Below are 15,192 nucleotides of genomic sequence, written 5' to 3' on the forward strand. Positions count from 1 at the left end.
CCTCCCCAAACGGCAAACCATCAGTATCCCATTGTTTGGAATCCTCCTCAACAAGGATTGATCAAATTAAACTTTGATGGCGCAGTGGATAAGTCATCTAATAGATGTGCAGTTGTTGTTTTAGCCAGAGATGCTTCAAGTCTTCCTTGTGGTTGGAGTTACAAGTGCTTCCTTGGTATTTCTATCCCTTGGTCCTTGAGGCGTTAGCATGTCTAGAGGCTGTTGTTCTAAACGTGCTAGAGGGTATCACAATATTTTAGTGGAAGGAGACGCATTATCCATTATTCAAGCAACTCAGAATAGCAATTGTCACACTAGTATTAAGGGCATAATTCAGGACATTATTAAGTTAACTTCTTCACTTGATTCGGTTAGATTTATTTATGTCAATAGGGTTGCGAATGGAGCAGCACATTCTCTAACTAGGAAATGTCTGTTTGATGATTCATTTCTTTATAATCCTTTGACTCCAGTAAACTTTGTAATCTTTTCTTTAACTCTTTAATGGGATAAATTATATTGACGGCACTTCAATTGAAGAGTATATAACAGTAAAGTCTTTTAAACTTTAATTTGTAATACAAAACTCCCTAATCTTTAATTTAAGTAGGATAAATTACTATTTAGTCTTTATATTTTAATAAAAATAAATATTTAGTCTTTGTATTTTAAAAAATATACTATTTAATTCGTGTATTTTACTTCTATTAAACTATTTAACCCCTCTGTCAATTTTTTCATTAGTCAATACCAATCAAACTTCTATCTAGTACTTCTATTTTAGTAAAATTAATTAGGTAGTCCTTGTATTTTAAAAAATACATTAATTAGTCCTCATAATTTTGTTCTATTAAATATTTTATCCTATAATTTTTTATATCTAAATTACTCTAATCCTCATTTATTTCTCTCTCCCTACATGTTTTTCTCCTGTGCACTCACATTCATTCCCTATCTATTTTTCGTCTTTTGATAAAAAAATAGAATAAGCTATCTGTATAAAAAGGTTAATTAGTTCCCCCTAAATCTCTAAGTAATTAAAGGAAAATATTTTCTAGTAGAGAAAATACAAAAATGATGTCTAAAGAATTAGGTGAAAATATTTAAATAATTTAAAAAATATATATAAATTCAAATTTAGTCTCTACATAGTAAAATTTTCATTTTTTATCTAAGAATATATTTTTCAAAATATTGCATGTTTCATAATACAAAGATTAACTAATTAGTTTGATTAAAACAGATGAACTAAATAATAGTATTTTTCAAAATACAAAGCTCAACTAACTAGTTTTCTTAAAATAGAGGGATTAAATAATAGTTTAACTGTATTTACTAACGAAAAATTTAACGAAAAGACTAAGAAATTTAACATAAGCAAAATATATGAGCTAAATAGTATATTTTTTAAAATATAAAGATCAAATAATTAATTTCATTAAAATATATAAACTAAATAGTAATATTCTCATTTAAGTAACATAAAACCTCACTTGTAATATTTAGCCGTTAGTTTCTAATTACTAAATTGACACTTATATTTTTTCTCTATTAATTTAATATTTATAAAAAAAAATTCTCTATTTATTAATTTAAATTACACAAATGAACATTTCAATGTATCATAATCTATTTATTTAAAATTATCAATTAATAAAAATATAAATTTTTAATTTAATAAATATCATGTGAATATAAATAATTTAAAAATTAATAATTAAAAATCAAGGATTTTATATTATGAAAATTAGAGATCATGAATTTTATATCACAAACTAAAAATTAAATATCTTAATCTTACATACATCTAAATTAAATAATTAAATAACTTGTGCACTATTTTTAGGACAGAGTACACCTAATAATTCGCTATAAAGACATATCCATATCCATAAAACTTTCCCCATTTAATGGCTCTACAATGACATCGTGTCTCCGAAAAAAAAAAATCATTTGACACTCTTTTTATTAAAAACATATCTATACAATAAACAAACTTTTATGTTGACCCAGAAAAATTTTTTTGTAGATCTGCCAACGGCCAAAACTGGGATAATTTTTATTTAATGCATAGCAAAGAGTGGGAAGCCATTTTTACTTGAGCACATTCTCTCCTGTGAAGGATTGTGAATATCGGCGGGCTATGAACGTTGAAGGCTGAAAACACACACACACACACACACAGAACCGTCGCAGTTTTCCTTCAAATGTGTCATTAACCAACGAGGTAAATTTCGTTGCAGTTTTAAGTCGCACACAGGCTCGGGGATCGAGTCTTGTGACAATAGAGAGGTCCCGAGATCGAGAGCTCAGTCCAACTGCCTCCGAAGTTCATGATGAGATCTCAATTTCTTTAAGAAGAAACGTATTATAGCAAATCAACTCCACAATCACATGAACTCAAGGCTACCCTCAAGATTCCCGCCTAACCGGAGCTTCAAATTGATTAGAAGTTGCTTGGAATCCGGTGACTTACAACGTGCACGCTACTTATTCGATAAAGTTCCTGAACCGGACCTGCGTGCATGGACCATTTTAATTTCGGCTCACATTCAAGATGGGTTCCATAAGAAAGCCATAGAAATCTACGCTACATTGCTGGGTCGCAGTATAAAGCCTGATAAATTACTATTACTATCAGTGTCGAAGGCATGTGCTGCGTCTGGTGATGTTGTCAAGGCCAAGGAAATACATGATGATGCAATTAGATTTGGGTTTAATAAAGATCTTTTTTTGGGTAATGCATTGATTGATATGTATGGGAAATGTAAGTGTGTTGATGGAGCAAAACGGGCTTTTGATGATATGGTGGTTAAAGATGTGGTTTCTTGGACTTCAATGGCTTCTTGTTATGTCAATTGTGGTATGTCTAGACAAGGTGTGTTGGCTTTTAGGGAGATGGGGTTAGATGGTATTAGACCTAATTCATTGACAGTATCATCGGTCTTACCTGCTTTTGCTGATTTGAAGGAGTTGAAGTTGGGAAGAGAGATTCATGGGTTTGTTCTGAGGACTGCAATGGAAGGGAATGTTTATGTGAGTAGTGCTCTTGTGAACATGTATGCCAGTTGCATGAGCCTTAGACAAGCTAGGCTGGTATTTGATAACATGTCTCAGCGAGATGTTGTATCATGGAATGTCATATTAACAGCCTACTTCTTGAACAAAGAATGTGAGAACGGTCTTGCTTTGTTTCATCAAATGAGAGAGACAGGCATCAAGTTAAATAACGCTTCATGGAATGTTGTAATCAGTGGCTGCCAGCAGAATGGCCAAAATGAACTGGCACTGGATATATTTAACAATATGCAAGATTCAGGGTTCAAACCCAATCAAATCACGATTGCTAGTCTCTTACCTGCTTGTACAAATTTGGAAAGCTTAAGGGGTGGGAAAGAAATTCATGGTTATGCCTTTAGGCATTGTTTTATAGAGGACATGACAATAACAACAGCTCTAGTTTTGTTGTATGCGAAGTGTGGTGACTTGGAACTTTCAAGAGAAGTCTTCAATATGATGCCAATAAAAGACGTTGTTGCTTGGAACACAATGATCATTGCAAACTCTATGCATGGAAATGGAGAAAAATCGTTGATGCTTTTCCACAAAATGTTGGACTTGGGGATTAAACCTAACTCTGTTACATTTATAGGTGTCTTGTCTGGATGTAGCCATTCTCAGCTAGCTGATGAAGGCCTTATGATTTTTAATTCAATGACTTCTGAATATGCAATTAAAGCTGATGAAGATCATTACTCATGCATGGTTGATATCCTAAGCCGTGCTGGTCACCTGGAGCAAGCATATGAGTTCATCCAAAAAATGCCTGTAGAACCAACAGCTAGTGCCTGGGGAGCATTGCTAGGAGCTTGTAGAGTGTACAAGAATGTGGAGTTGGGGAGAATCGCAGCAGGTCGGCTGTTTGAGATTGAACCAGATAACCCTGGAAACTATGCTTTATTATCTAACATTTTGGCTACTGCCAAAATGTGGGTTGAAGCTTCAGAAACTAGAAAAATGATGAGAGACAAAGGAATTGCAAAAACGCCAGGTCGTAGTTGGATTCTGGTAAAAAATAAAGTGTACTCTTTTGTTGTTGGAGATAAGAGTAATGAACAGAATGAGAAGATCTACAGATTTTTGGAGGATATAGGTGAAAAGATGAGATTGGCTGGTTATCAACCAAACTCTGATTTTGTTCTGCAGAATGTAGACCAAGAGGTAAGAGAAGAAACACTGTGCAGCCACAGTGAAAGGCTGGCAGTTGCTTTTGGAATACTGAATTCAAGTGGGAAATCATCAATTCGAGTGTTTAAGAATTTGAGAATATGTGGGGACTGCCATAATGCCATCAAGTTAATAGCCAAAATTGTTGACATGCAGATCACCGTTAGAGATTCGTTCAGGTTTCACCATTTCAGGGATGGATATTGTTCTTGTCGTGATTTTTGGTGATTCTGATGCTGATTCAAAGAAGTAATCCAACAAAATATACAAGATTTAGTTAAGGTCGAAGGCTTGAATGGAATGAGACATGAATATTCATAAGATTTATGAAGGCAAAGAGCTTTGAGCACCAAACAACAATGTACGAGGACAAGGGATTTCCCAAACATTTTTGGATAGGCATTGTAGAAGCCATGACTAAAGTAACAATGATGATCATGATCTAGAAATCTGTTCCAAAATGCAACTGCCATGGCAGCCCTGGTTTCGCTAAATGTAATTTTTTATTTTCCAGATCAGTACATTCATTTATGGAAAAAAAAAAAAAAAAACAAAGGTATTAGTTTCATCTTGGTTGCAAACTTTCGAGAGATTGCTTGGCGTGTGCAATTATCTCACAAACAAAGGTTAAGGGAACTAGAGGAGAGACGGTTGTAAGCTTTGGTTCCCAAATGCTATACAATGTTCATGTTCACTTGAGTTTTGCCCATTTTCATTCCTTTAGGTCTCCTTTTCTAGTAGAGGAAAATAAAAAACTCGAATTTCAAACCTCACTCAAGTTGAACGATGCACTTTCCACTGGGTTAAGTCAGTGAGTCATTTTTGTGTAAAATTTTTGCTTCAACATTTTCGGATTTTAAGAAAATGTGGTCTGAAAGCAATATTTTTCATGTATCAGTAATCCATTCAGCCACTTGCACATCATCGAGCCAAAATAATAGGCAATAGTGTTAAAGTTTATTGTGATTTCAATAGCCTCTACAAGATAAAGAAGTTTTATTCTAATGTGTGTGATCAAGTCTGAACACATGTACGAGCAAATTTTCACCACTCCAGTTCGTAATTCATGAAAGCAATAACACGTGTTTTATGATATTATAGAAGTATTTATAGAGATTCCATTTGACAAGCATTTCTGAAAGTTGCCATTACATTACATATACACAATACCTTGAGCCCCTCAACCGAATAATGTCTAGTATCGCCCAGAAGAGATTCAGAACTCCCTGTCTGGGAACATAATAGGAGCGACCAGAGACCAAAGGTACAGAGCTGCAGTTGCCCACCCTGTAACAATCCGGACCCATACAGATGACCACCCCACATCGACTAGCTTTCCACTCCCCCCAACTGAGGTTGACCACCCAGTTAAAAGCATGGCCGAATACATACTAGCAAGAGAGAAGATGATGTGGAAAAAGGCATAAGAATATGTGACTGGTTTAGCTTTCTCCTCATCATGCTTTGCTTCTGTCTTGTTTTCCAATGGCAGCAAAGGTTTCCCTACACCTCCCATGAAAAAATTAAATTGTAGGAGAAAATTAAATTGTCATATCTCCACAGAAAATGTCATATGCATGCTTGGGAGAAAATGTTATAAAACTCCAACTATATATTATTCTTTATAAATTTAAGTAAAATATATTTATAAAGCATATTTAGTAATTAATTAAAAAAAATAAAATGTCTTTAATTATTATTATTATGATAACATTACTTATAAATTAATATTTCATTTAAATAAATATCTTTGAACCATTTATATATTTAAAACAATAAAGGGCATTTTAGTAATCTTCATATTTATTTTACCATACCATATCATACCATCTAACCAAATAATAAAAGATTATTAAATCATACTATATTTGTTAGAATTATGACTCAAAATTCTAGTGGGATTTGAAGAAACCTTTTTCTAATTTGAGTGGGAGAAATATTCATCAATAGAATAGAGGAATATTTTCTGTTTGTTTCAAATGATATAAACGTTGGGGCGTCCTCTACTTACGACGCACTACATCGGAGCCCGAGTGTAGTGAGAAATATGCAAGGGTGTAGGCCGTTCACCGAAAGCGACATGCCATGCCGGCGCCCGGGTGTCGTATTAAGTGAGCAAAGGTTCCCACATCATGGACGGGTGTGGGTAAAGAAGTTAGTCCATAGAACAGATAGTAGAACAGAACACAAGATAGACATAGAAAACAATAGAAGATATCATAGAAGGAGACCAATTAGGAAGGAGCATAATAGGAGGAGGATCAGGGTTGGTACTTGGAATGTTGGATCACTTACAGGAAAATTAATAGAGTTTGTGAATACCTTAGAAAGGAGAAGGGTGAATATTGCTTGCATTCAGGAGACTAAATGGGTAGGAGAGAAAAGTAAGGAAGTGGGTAATTCAGGGTACAAACTGTGGTTTACTGGAAATGAGAGAAACAAGAACGGAGTGGGCATAATCATAGACAGGATATTGAAAGACGCAGTAATAGCTGTGAAAAGAGTAGGAGATAGAATTATACTAGTAAAACTAGTATTAGAAGGAGAAACAATAAATATAGTTAGTGTTTATGCCCCACAAATAGGACTAGACAATGAGAGTAAATAAATGTTTTAAGAAGATATTGATGATTTAATGCAAAGCATACCGAATGAAGAGAATGTTTTCATTTGTGTAGATTTGAATGGACATGTAGGAAGTGATAGACAAGGTTATGAGAATGTTCATGGAGGTTTTGATTTTGGCAGTCGAAATGAAGAGGGAAAAAATATCCTGGATTTTGCTATGGCATACGACCTAATACTAGCAAATACCTACTTTATAAAAAGAGAGTCACATTTAGTGACTTTCAAAAGTGGGCAACATAGAAGCCAAATCGACTTCCTCTTAACCAGGAAGACAAATAGAGCTCTATGCAAGGATTGCAAGGTCATTCCAGGAGAGACTTTAACAAGTCAACATCGATTGATGGTCTTGGATGTCAAGTTTAGGAACAGTAAGGTCAGAAGAAATAGTGTAAGCTCGAACAAAGTGATGGGAGTTCAAAGGAGTAAAGCAAGTGAAGTTAAAAAATGAGCTTCTCGAGTCCGAAGTATGGAACCTGAATATCGAGGCCAATGATATGTGGATACAGATGGCAACAAATATTAGAGAAGTAGCTAGAAAAGTACTTAGAGAGTCTAAAGGACATGGACCATCCTCAAAAGAGAGATGGTGGTGGAATGAGGAAGTAAAAAAGACAGTGAAGTGAAAAAGAGAATGGTATAAGAAATTACCTAATGTGATAATAATGAGGCATATGAACAGTACAAGATAGCAAAGAAAGAGACAAAAAAAGCAATTAGTCAAGCAAGAGTACAGGCCTTTGAAAAGTTATATGAGAAACTTGGAATTAAAGAAGGGGAGAAAGATATTTATAGATTAGCAAGGAGGAGAGAAAGGAAATGTCAAGATCTCAATCAAGTTAGGTGCATTAAGGATAAAGAAGGAAAAGTGTTGGTGAAATATGAGGACATAAAAGAAAGATTGAGAAATTATTTTAATGATCTCTTTAATAATAGTCAAAATGATAATAGCGTGAATATAGACTATAGAACAATAGAAAAGAATGTGAATTATACTAGAAGGATTAGATCTTTAGAAGTAAAGGAAGCACTTAAGAGAATGAAAGTGGGTAAAGCCTGTGGACCCGATGAAATACCAATTGAAGTGTGGAAGTATTTGGGAGATATGGGAGTAACATGGTTAACTAAATTATTTAATAAGATTCTAAACTCAAAGAAAATGCCTGATGAATGGAGGAGTATTTTAGTACTTATTTTTAAAAACAAGGGAGACATACAGAGTTGCTCAAACTATAGGGGAATTAAACTTATGAGCCATACTATGAAGTTATGGGAGAGAGTTGTGGAGCATCGACTACGTCATGACACTTCTATCTCTCTCAATCAATTTGGTTTCATGCCCGGTCGTTCAACTATGGAAGCGATCTTTCTCATTAGAAGCTTGATGGAGAAATATAGAAATGTGAAGAAAGATCTACACATGGTTTTTATTGATTTGGAGAAGGCTTATGATAGTGTTCCAAGAGATGTCTTATGGAATGTGTTAGATCAAAAGAGAGTATCTATTAGGTACATACAAGTGTTGAAAGATATGTATGAAGCAGCAACTACTATTATGCGCACAGTGGCAGGGGACAAAAGAGATTTTCCGATCTCAATTGGATTACACCAAAGATCAGCCATAAGCCCTTACCTTCTTACATTAGTTTTAGATGAATTGACGAAACACATACAAGAGAGTATTCCTTGGTGCATGATGTTTGCGAATGATATTGTTCTGATAGATGAGACATGAGAAGGAGTCAATAGAAAGCTAGAGCTTTGGAGAAGTACTCTAGAGTCAAAGAGTTTTAAGTTAAGTAGAACGAAGACAGAATACATGCATTGCAAGTTCAGTGAAGGCCAAACTAGTGATAGGGAATGAGTTAGTTTGAATGGAGTGGTACTGTCCCAAAGTAATCACTTTAAATATCTAAGCTCAGTCTTTCAAGTAGATGGGGGATGTGAGGAGGATGTTAGTCATAGGATTAAAGCCGGATGGTTAAAGTGGAGACGTGCCACGGGAGTTTTATGTGATTGTAAGATTCCCAATAAGTTGAAAGGAAAATTTTACCGTACAGCTATACGATCGGCTATGTTATATGGTAGTGAGTGTTGGGCACTGAAAGAGTCGTATGCGTCTAAGATAAGAGTTGCAAAGATGAGAATTTTAAGGTGGATGAGTGGCCATACTATACTAGATAAAGTCCGTAATGAGAGTATTAGAGAAAAGGTAAGAGTGGTGCCAATTGAAGATAAGTTGAGCGAAGGGAGATTGAGGTGGTTTGGTCATGTGAAGCGTAAGACATACGGAGGCTCCAGTTAGACAAGTAGAGTACATTAGGTAAGAGGATAGAAAGAAAAAACGGGGTAGACCTAAATTGACTTGGAGGAGAGTAGTACAACATGACCTAGAAGCATTATACATTTCTGAGGATTTAACCCAAAATCGTTTAGAGTGGAGAAAACGAATCCATATAGCCAACCCCAAATTTTTAGGATAAAGGCTTAGTTGAGTTGAGTTGAGTTAGTAGAATGGAGGAATATTTTCTATAAGCGTCGAACTCTTATTTTAGTGTTATTCCTAAATTGAATGAGACTTCTAATCAAATTAGGATTGATGGAATTAACACTATAAATAGAAGAATGGTGGAAAAGTTACTTGGCTTTATCCATATGGAGTGGCTTTGCCCACAGAGAGGGGTTGTTGCTTACTGTAGGGAGGGGTTTTACCAATTGCTGAGAATTTGGCTTTGCCCATTGATGAGGGTCAATTGCCCATTGCAGTAGAAAGAGGTTTCGTCCTCAGGTGGAGAAAAAACATAAAATTCAAGAGGAATGAATTTTTGTCCACTGGTGAAAGTGTTTTTGCCCATAGTTGAAGACACACCCTTTGTGGCGTATTAGTAAATATATTGAGTTATATCTAAAGGAGAATGAGATGATTAACTAATGTATTTACTATAAACAGTTATGTAGTGTAAGTTTTCTTGGGTATAATTGAGTTGATTGGTAGTATAACTTGAACTTGTAATTGATGATTTATTATTATTGATAGTGAAATATGGCATGCTCTAAATATAGCCCTATATGGAGAAAGTACACCACGTAATATTGTTGTTTTATGTGTTTGCTTTATTTTTTTATAGTTTAAACGCTTCCGCAGTGCACAACAAGTCATATAAGAGCCTATGGTTTGGTAAGGACGAGTATGAAAACGTTTGTCGATGATTCCCATGATACTCTGACACGTGGATTGGAAGAGTCGGGAGACTCCTGGTAGACCTAATGGAGCAGGAAGGTACTTTTTTGGAGAATAACAAACCGATGGAGTAGTGACTCTCAGTACACGTGATGGCTCTGGCATGGCTCTTAGAGGTGCATGCTCGAGTGGATTTAATGGAGTAATTAGGCCTTTTAGTGACATCGTAATAATTGAGTTAATAAAAAAAGACTTTCGTTTGAGGAGAAACAGGCCCAATAAGCCAAATTTAGAAGAAATTCACACTTGAGGGGGAGATTATTGAGAATATGCAAATGTAGAATTCTCGCATCGAAAAAAGATGGGATGAGTAAGTGACATATAAGTGAGAACAACCCATAAACTCATTACCTTAAGGTTTTGGGTTAGATGTAGTATTTAACCCATGAGTGTATACTTTCATAAGGCCCATCAAGAAAAATTCTCCTTAGGCGCTTTGGACTCCCAGATTTCTAACAATATCATACTATCTTTTCAAATATATTAACAAGAAAAAATCATATCATATGATATAAACCACACTGCACTCAATTCAAACAGGGTGGTAGTGGTAAGTATCTGTTTCCTCTCACAAACAAGTATGGAAAACTGTATTGTTCCATTTCCTCATCTTGTTGGCAGAAATTTAAGACAAAGCACAGATAGTTTCAGGCAACAAAAGATTTTGTCCAATCAAATTTCCAATGTTACCTGCACGGGGTGAGCTTGGTGGGGAGAGAAGTGTTGTAGAGGACCCAGCACGTACAGCTGAATAGACGACTGACAAAACAGTTGTAAGGAGGCCAATGGTGAGGGTGCCAGTGGAAACAGCTTTTGAATGTTTGTGAAGACCATTGCACTCATATTCCCTTGGTTCACTTGCAAGTCCACTGTAGCATAGGTACATGCAGTAAAAGGATATAATAGATGCTGGCAAAATGCTACCACTTACCTGTTTTCCACCAAAAAGATGGCCCATGAGATAACAAAGCTACAGCTAAGCACTTTTGTTTGTGTAGAAATGGAGAGAAACAATTGAAACTTAAAATTCACAAAAGTCCTCACAACAAGAGTCAACAAGGTACAGTTATGGACTTAAGTCCTCTATGCAAACATGACAGTGAAAAAATTAACGAAAAATTCAAATTTACCAAATATGCAAGCAAGAAAAGAATACATGGATTTAGTATTCTACAACTCTTGGTGGTGCTCATCATCGAGAACATGATCTTGTGAGAAGATGAAGATGATTATGTTATATTTGTGATTCATGTTGCCTATCGCTAGACCATGACAAACAAAGTTGCATTCTGGAGAACATTATCACATCCAGTATCATAGTATCACTGCAAAAGCCACTAAAGTACAAAACCAATTGTGCTTTGAGTTATCCTTTGTTTGTAAAGAGTTCATCAATTTAGAAATCTTTCTGCAGCTACTTCTGCAAAACAAGTGGATGGGCGCCTTCAAATGAAATAAAATTGATATAGCGTCAAACCATCCCAAGAATGTAGATGCCATCTAATTTAAAGTCTAACAGAACGCCTAGAGAAAAACTAGCTAGACCACTACTCTAACAGATCTAACCATACTATGCCTCTGGGTACACTCATTTCAATTCTAGTTTTTTGTCCATCCTTCTCAACCAATTGGAGTCTTTCAGAAACATAGAAAGAATCACAGGTAAACATTGGAAAAGTTGAGGCATCACCAGTTGTAATCCATGGGAACTGTTTACATGAAAGCTGAAAGAACTTTTTATCTTTTCAGAAAGTTTTCCTATTATCAAACAGAACAGCTCTGATGTGCATCAAACTCACTGACCTTAGGCCTACACTAATCAAAACAAATCACAAATATATAGATGCAATGTGATGGTGACATGAAGTGCATCCTACAATAGTTTCTTCATTCATTCAAATGCATAATAGGTATACAAAATGATCAACAATCATAATTTTTAGATATACTGAAAAGCAAAAGTATAAACTTACAGCAGGGTGGAGTGCGACAATAGCAAAAACAAACACGACAATTAGGGTCATGACGATAAAGAAAGTGTTTAATCCACAGTCCTGTCCAGATGGTGTGAACCAATGGAAGAGAAATCCCGAGAAGACAAATGTTGCCAAATAACAGACAAGCGAAACAACAAATAGAGCAATATACCTGTATAAGTAAGATTGTAAATTAAGCATGGGTCAAATATCTCATTTAATAAACAGAAAAATGCATTAGCAAAAAAGCAAGGTTGCAATGGCATATTAGGTTAAGTTAAACTGACCAGAATTGTTCACCATATCCCACCCACTTGTCATTCCATCCATGAACAAAATCCAGCAAAAGCACAACTTGAACAAGAAGAAACAATCCTGAGCCAAATTTGGATATTGATTCTGCATATAAAAAGTTTAGCAGTTCGCTTTAAGCCTAAAAATCTGAAATGATATTTAAGGAAGAAAGGGATAGGTTAATCAAAACCATAAAATGAAAATTAATAGTCAAAACAAGTGGAATTAGATGGCCAAAACTGATTACCATAGAAGCTGACAATTTCATTAGGAAGGAAAAACATAAAAATCACCAAAATGCACCAACAAATAACTTTCATCATCCATCCACCATGGTGCAAACTGTCACGAGGATCCTTCTGATTTTTTACACCAACCATTAGAACAGCTAGAATAGTGAAGAACAGAAAATTTCCCAAGCTAACACGCAGCACTGCATCAGTTTCAAACCATTCCCTATCGGGTGTCTGATGAAAGTGATTGATCCCTGCATTTACATCCAATATTAGATTATAATAATCAGTTGACAAAAGCTAATTCTGATCAATCATTTGTTGTCAGGAAAGTCATCAAACGTAAAGTAGTAAACTTGGTGAAAACTTGCAGTAATCATCACTATGCCACACAAACAATCCAATCCGATAGCAGAAAATGCATAGCAAATAATTATTAGTGATCCACAAATTGAGTGTGCAAAGGACTTACAAGGTAACTTCTCCATGAGAGGAGCAGCAACCTCACGGAGAATCCATGAAACAATCAGAGACAGAGAAAAGAGACCACAGTATGCAATCCTGGCGGATCGTCGGCTTATTCCTGAAACCACCGTGCGGCAAGCATCACAGGCGCAGGCTGCACAGCAAGACGCAAGGCAGGAAGCAGCCCACATCTTCTTCAACAACCAATCAACCGAATTTCAAATCTAAACACAATAAAACATCGTCATCTAATGATAACGCAATAAAAATCAAAACCCTAAAAGGAATTTATAGCGTTGATCAAAGGAATGATAATGGAAATCTAATTAAAGAAAATTTCTTAGAAATCAAAAGAAATTGCATAATGAGAAGGAGAAATCAGATTGCGTATACCTATGAAAACCGCAGAGAGCAGAAAAAAATGAAGAAGATGCTTGATCACAAAATTGAAGCAAAATCAACACAGAATAATAAGTTAATTGGTGTTTCATGAAATAAAAAAGTTAATTGGAAATGTACATGTAAATTATTATAATTATTTAAAAAATGTATAGTAATTATAATTTTATGAAATTATTTATATGTGAATATATTTTCTATTAATTATCCTATGGACAAATTTAATAGCAAAGTTTGTAATATGCAATTATAACACTCTCATTTTAATACTCTATTTTTAATTTTTATATATCCTATTTAAATTTTCAATAATATTGCATTTCTTAGACTTTTTGTAATTTATTTTTTTTCATATATAAGTAAAATATATTATTATTTATAAAAATAAATAAATAAATAGAAATATAAAAATGTCATTACGATCGGTAAATAAACAATATTAAAAACATTTAAATTTAATTAAATAAATAATGTTACATATTTTATAAACTTGAATTATAATTTTAGTATTAAATTAAATTATTTTTATGCTAAATAATAACAATTATGTTAATGAATGACAATAAATATTATGTTAAAAATAATAACTTTTTTTATTAATTAATTACTAAGATATAAGCTTTAGATAAAGAAAATAAAAAAATCTACTAAAAAAATAACAATTATTTAAATTAAAATAATTATATTATATTATTAAACATAATTATTTTTTATTTAAATAACGACAATCATTAATATAATCATTGAATGGCGAATAATATTATAATAAAAATAATTATTACTTTTTTTATGAATTAGTTATATAGATTACAATATTTATCAATCTTGAATATAATTTAAATGATTAAAGAAAAAATAAAAGATTAATATAATAATATTAAAGAAAAATATAATAGTTACTAGAAGATTTAATAATTATTTAAATTAAATAGTAGTATTATATATTAGCATTTAAAAAACATGCGTTGTAAGTGCAACAAATCAAAAAAATAAAATATAATATTAGATTATATATATCATTCATTATTTTAAATATACTATAATATGTGATCTATTTAGTTATATATAAATATATAATTAATTATATTAAAATTATATAATATATGTCGACATCATATTTTGGCCGATCCCCAGAATCAATAAATTTTGAAACTGATCCCCAGAATCAATAAACTTCGAAACCGATCCCCAGCACTAAGTCTCTCCTTGCCATTTAACCACATTTCCGATCTCTCTTCACAGAGAATTGAATCAATGCTAAGCCCTCGTATCAGTTAAAGCCTTACCGGTCTATTAAGTCACTTACCGATCTCTCAAACCCATTGTCGAACCTCCTGACCAGTCAAGTATATTCCTGATATCTTTTCACAAAAGAAATTGAACTGACACTAGATCTTTATTACCAATTTTATTGCCGATCTCCCTTTCAAAAGTTTAAGAACAATCAAAGGTTCCGTTCCGGTTTAATGATGATTCCGATCTTAAATGTTCAAGCCAAATTTCCAATTTTAATCAAGTCCCGTTTAGCGTTGGTTCTCTACCGATCTCATGCTCATTGTGTTTTCCGATCTCTCACACTTAGGTTAATAATCACTTTCAGTTATCTCAACATACTCAGACAATCAAGTGTTTAATAATTTAGAAATTTTCCGATCACAACCATTCATCGAACAAAAGAGGCATTCCATTTCATTTCATTTCAAAAATTTGTACAAGTTATTCAGCTGGAGGA

The 15,192-nt window shown here is 33.8% G+C and overlaps 2 protein-coding genes across 2 annotated transcripts; one reads left to right on the forward strand and one right to left on the reverse strand.

The window, feature by feature from the left end:
* Positions 1–1,900: 1,900 nt before the first annotated feature.
* On the forward strand, positions 1,901–4,782 carry LOC110644666 (pentatricopeptide repeat-containing protein At1g20230-like). The gene has a single exon (XM_021797558.2). The coding sequence runs from the start codon at positions 2,395–2,397 to the stop codon at positions 4,453–4,455; it is 2,061 nt and encodes a 686-aa protein (XP_021653250.2). The 5' UTR covers positions 1,901–2,394; the 3' UTR covers positions 4,456–4,782.
* A 512-nt stretch (positions 4,783–5,294) lies between these two features.
* On the reverse strand, positions 5,295–13,608 carry LOC110644673 (uncharacterized). The gene is made up of 7 exons (XM_021797574.2): positions 13,455–13,608; positions 13,069–13,285; positions 12,611–12,850; positions 12,357–12,468; positions 12,067–12,241; positions 10,784–11,024; positions 5,295–5,730 (listed from the first exon to the last, which is right to left on the reverse strand). Exons 2-7 carry the CDS (start codon positions 13,250–13,252, stop codon positions 5,444–5,446), a joined length of 1,239 nt encoding a protein of 412 aa, XP_021653266.2. The 5' UTR covers positions 13,253–13,285; positions 13,455–13,608; the 3' UTR covers positions 5,295–5,443.
* Between the last annotated feature and the right edge of the window lie 1,584 nt (positions 13,609–15,192).

This window comes from Hevea brasiliensis, chromosome 1, assembly GCF_030052815.1.
Source record: "Hevea brasiliensis isolate MT/VB/25A 57/8 chromosome 1, ASM3005281v1, whole genome shotgun sequence".
In the NCBI taxonomy this organism is placed as follows: Eukaryota; Viridiplantae; Streptophyta; class Magnoliopsida; order Malpighiales; family Euphorbiaceae; genus Hevea; species Hevea brasiliensis.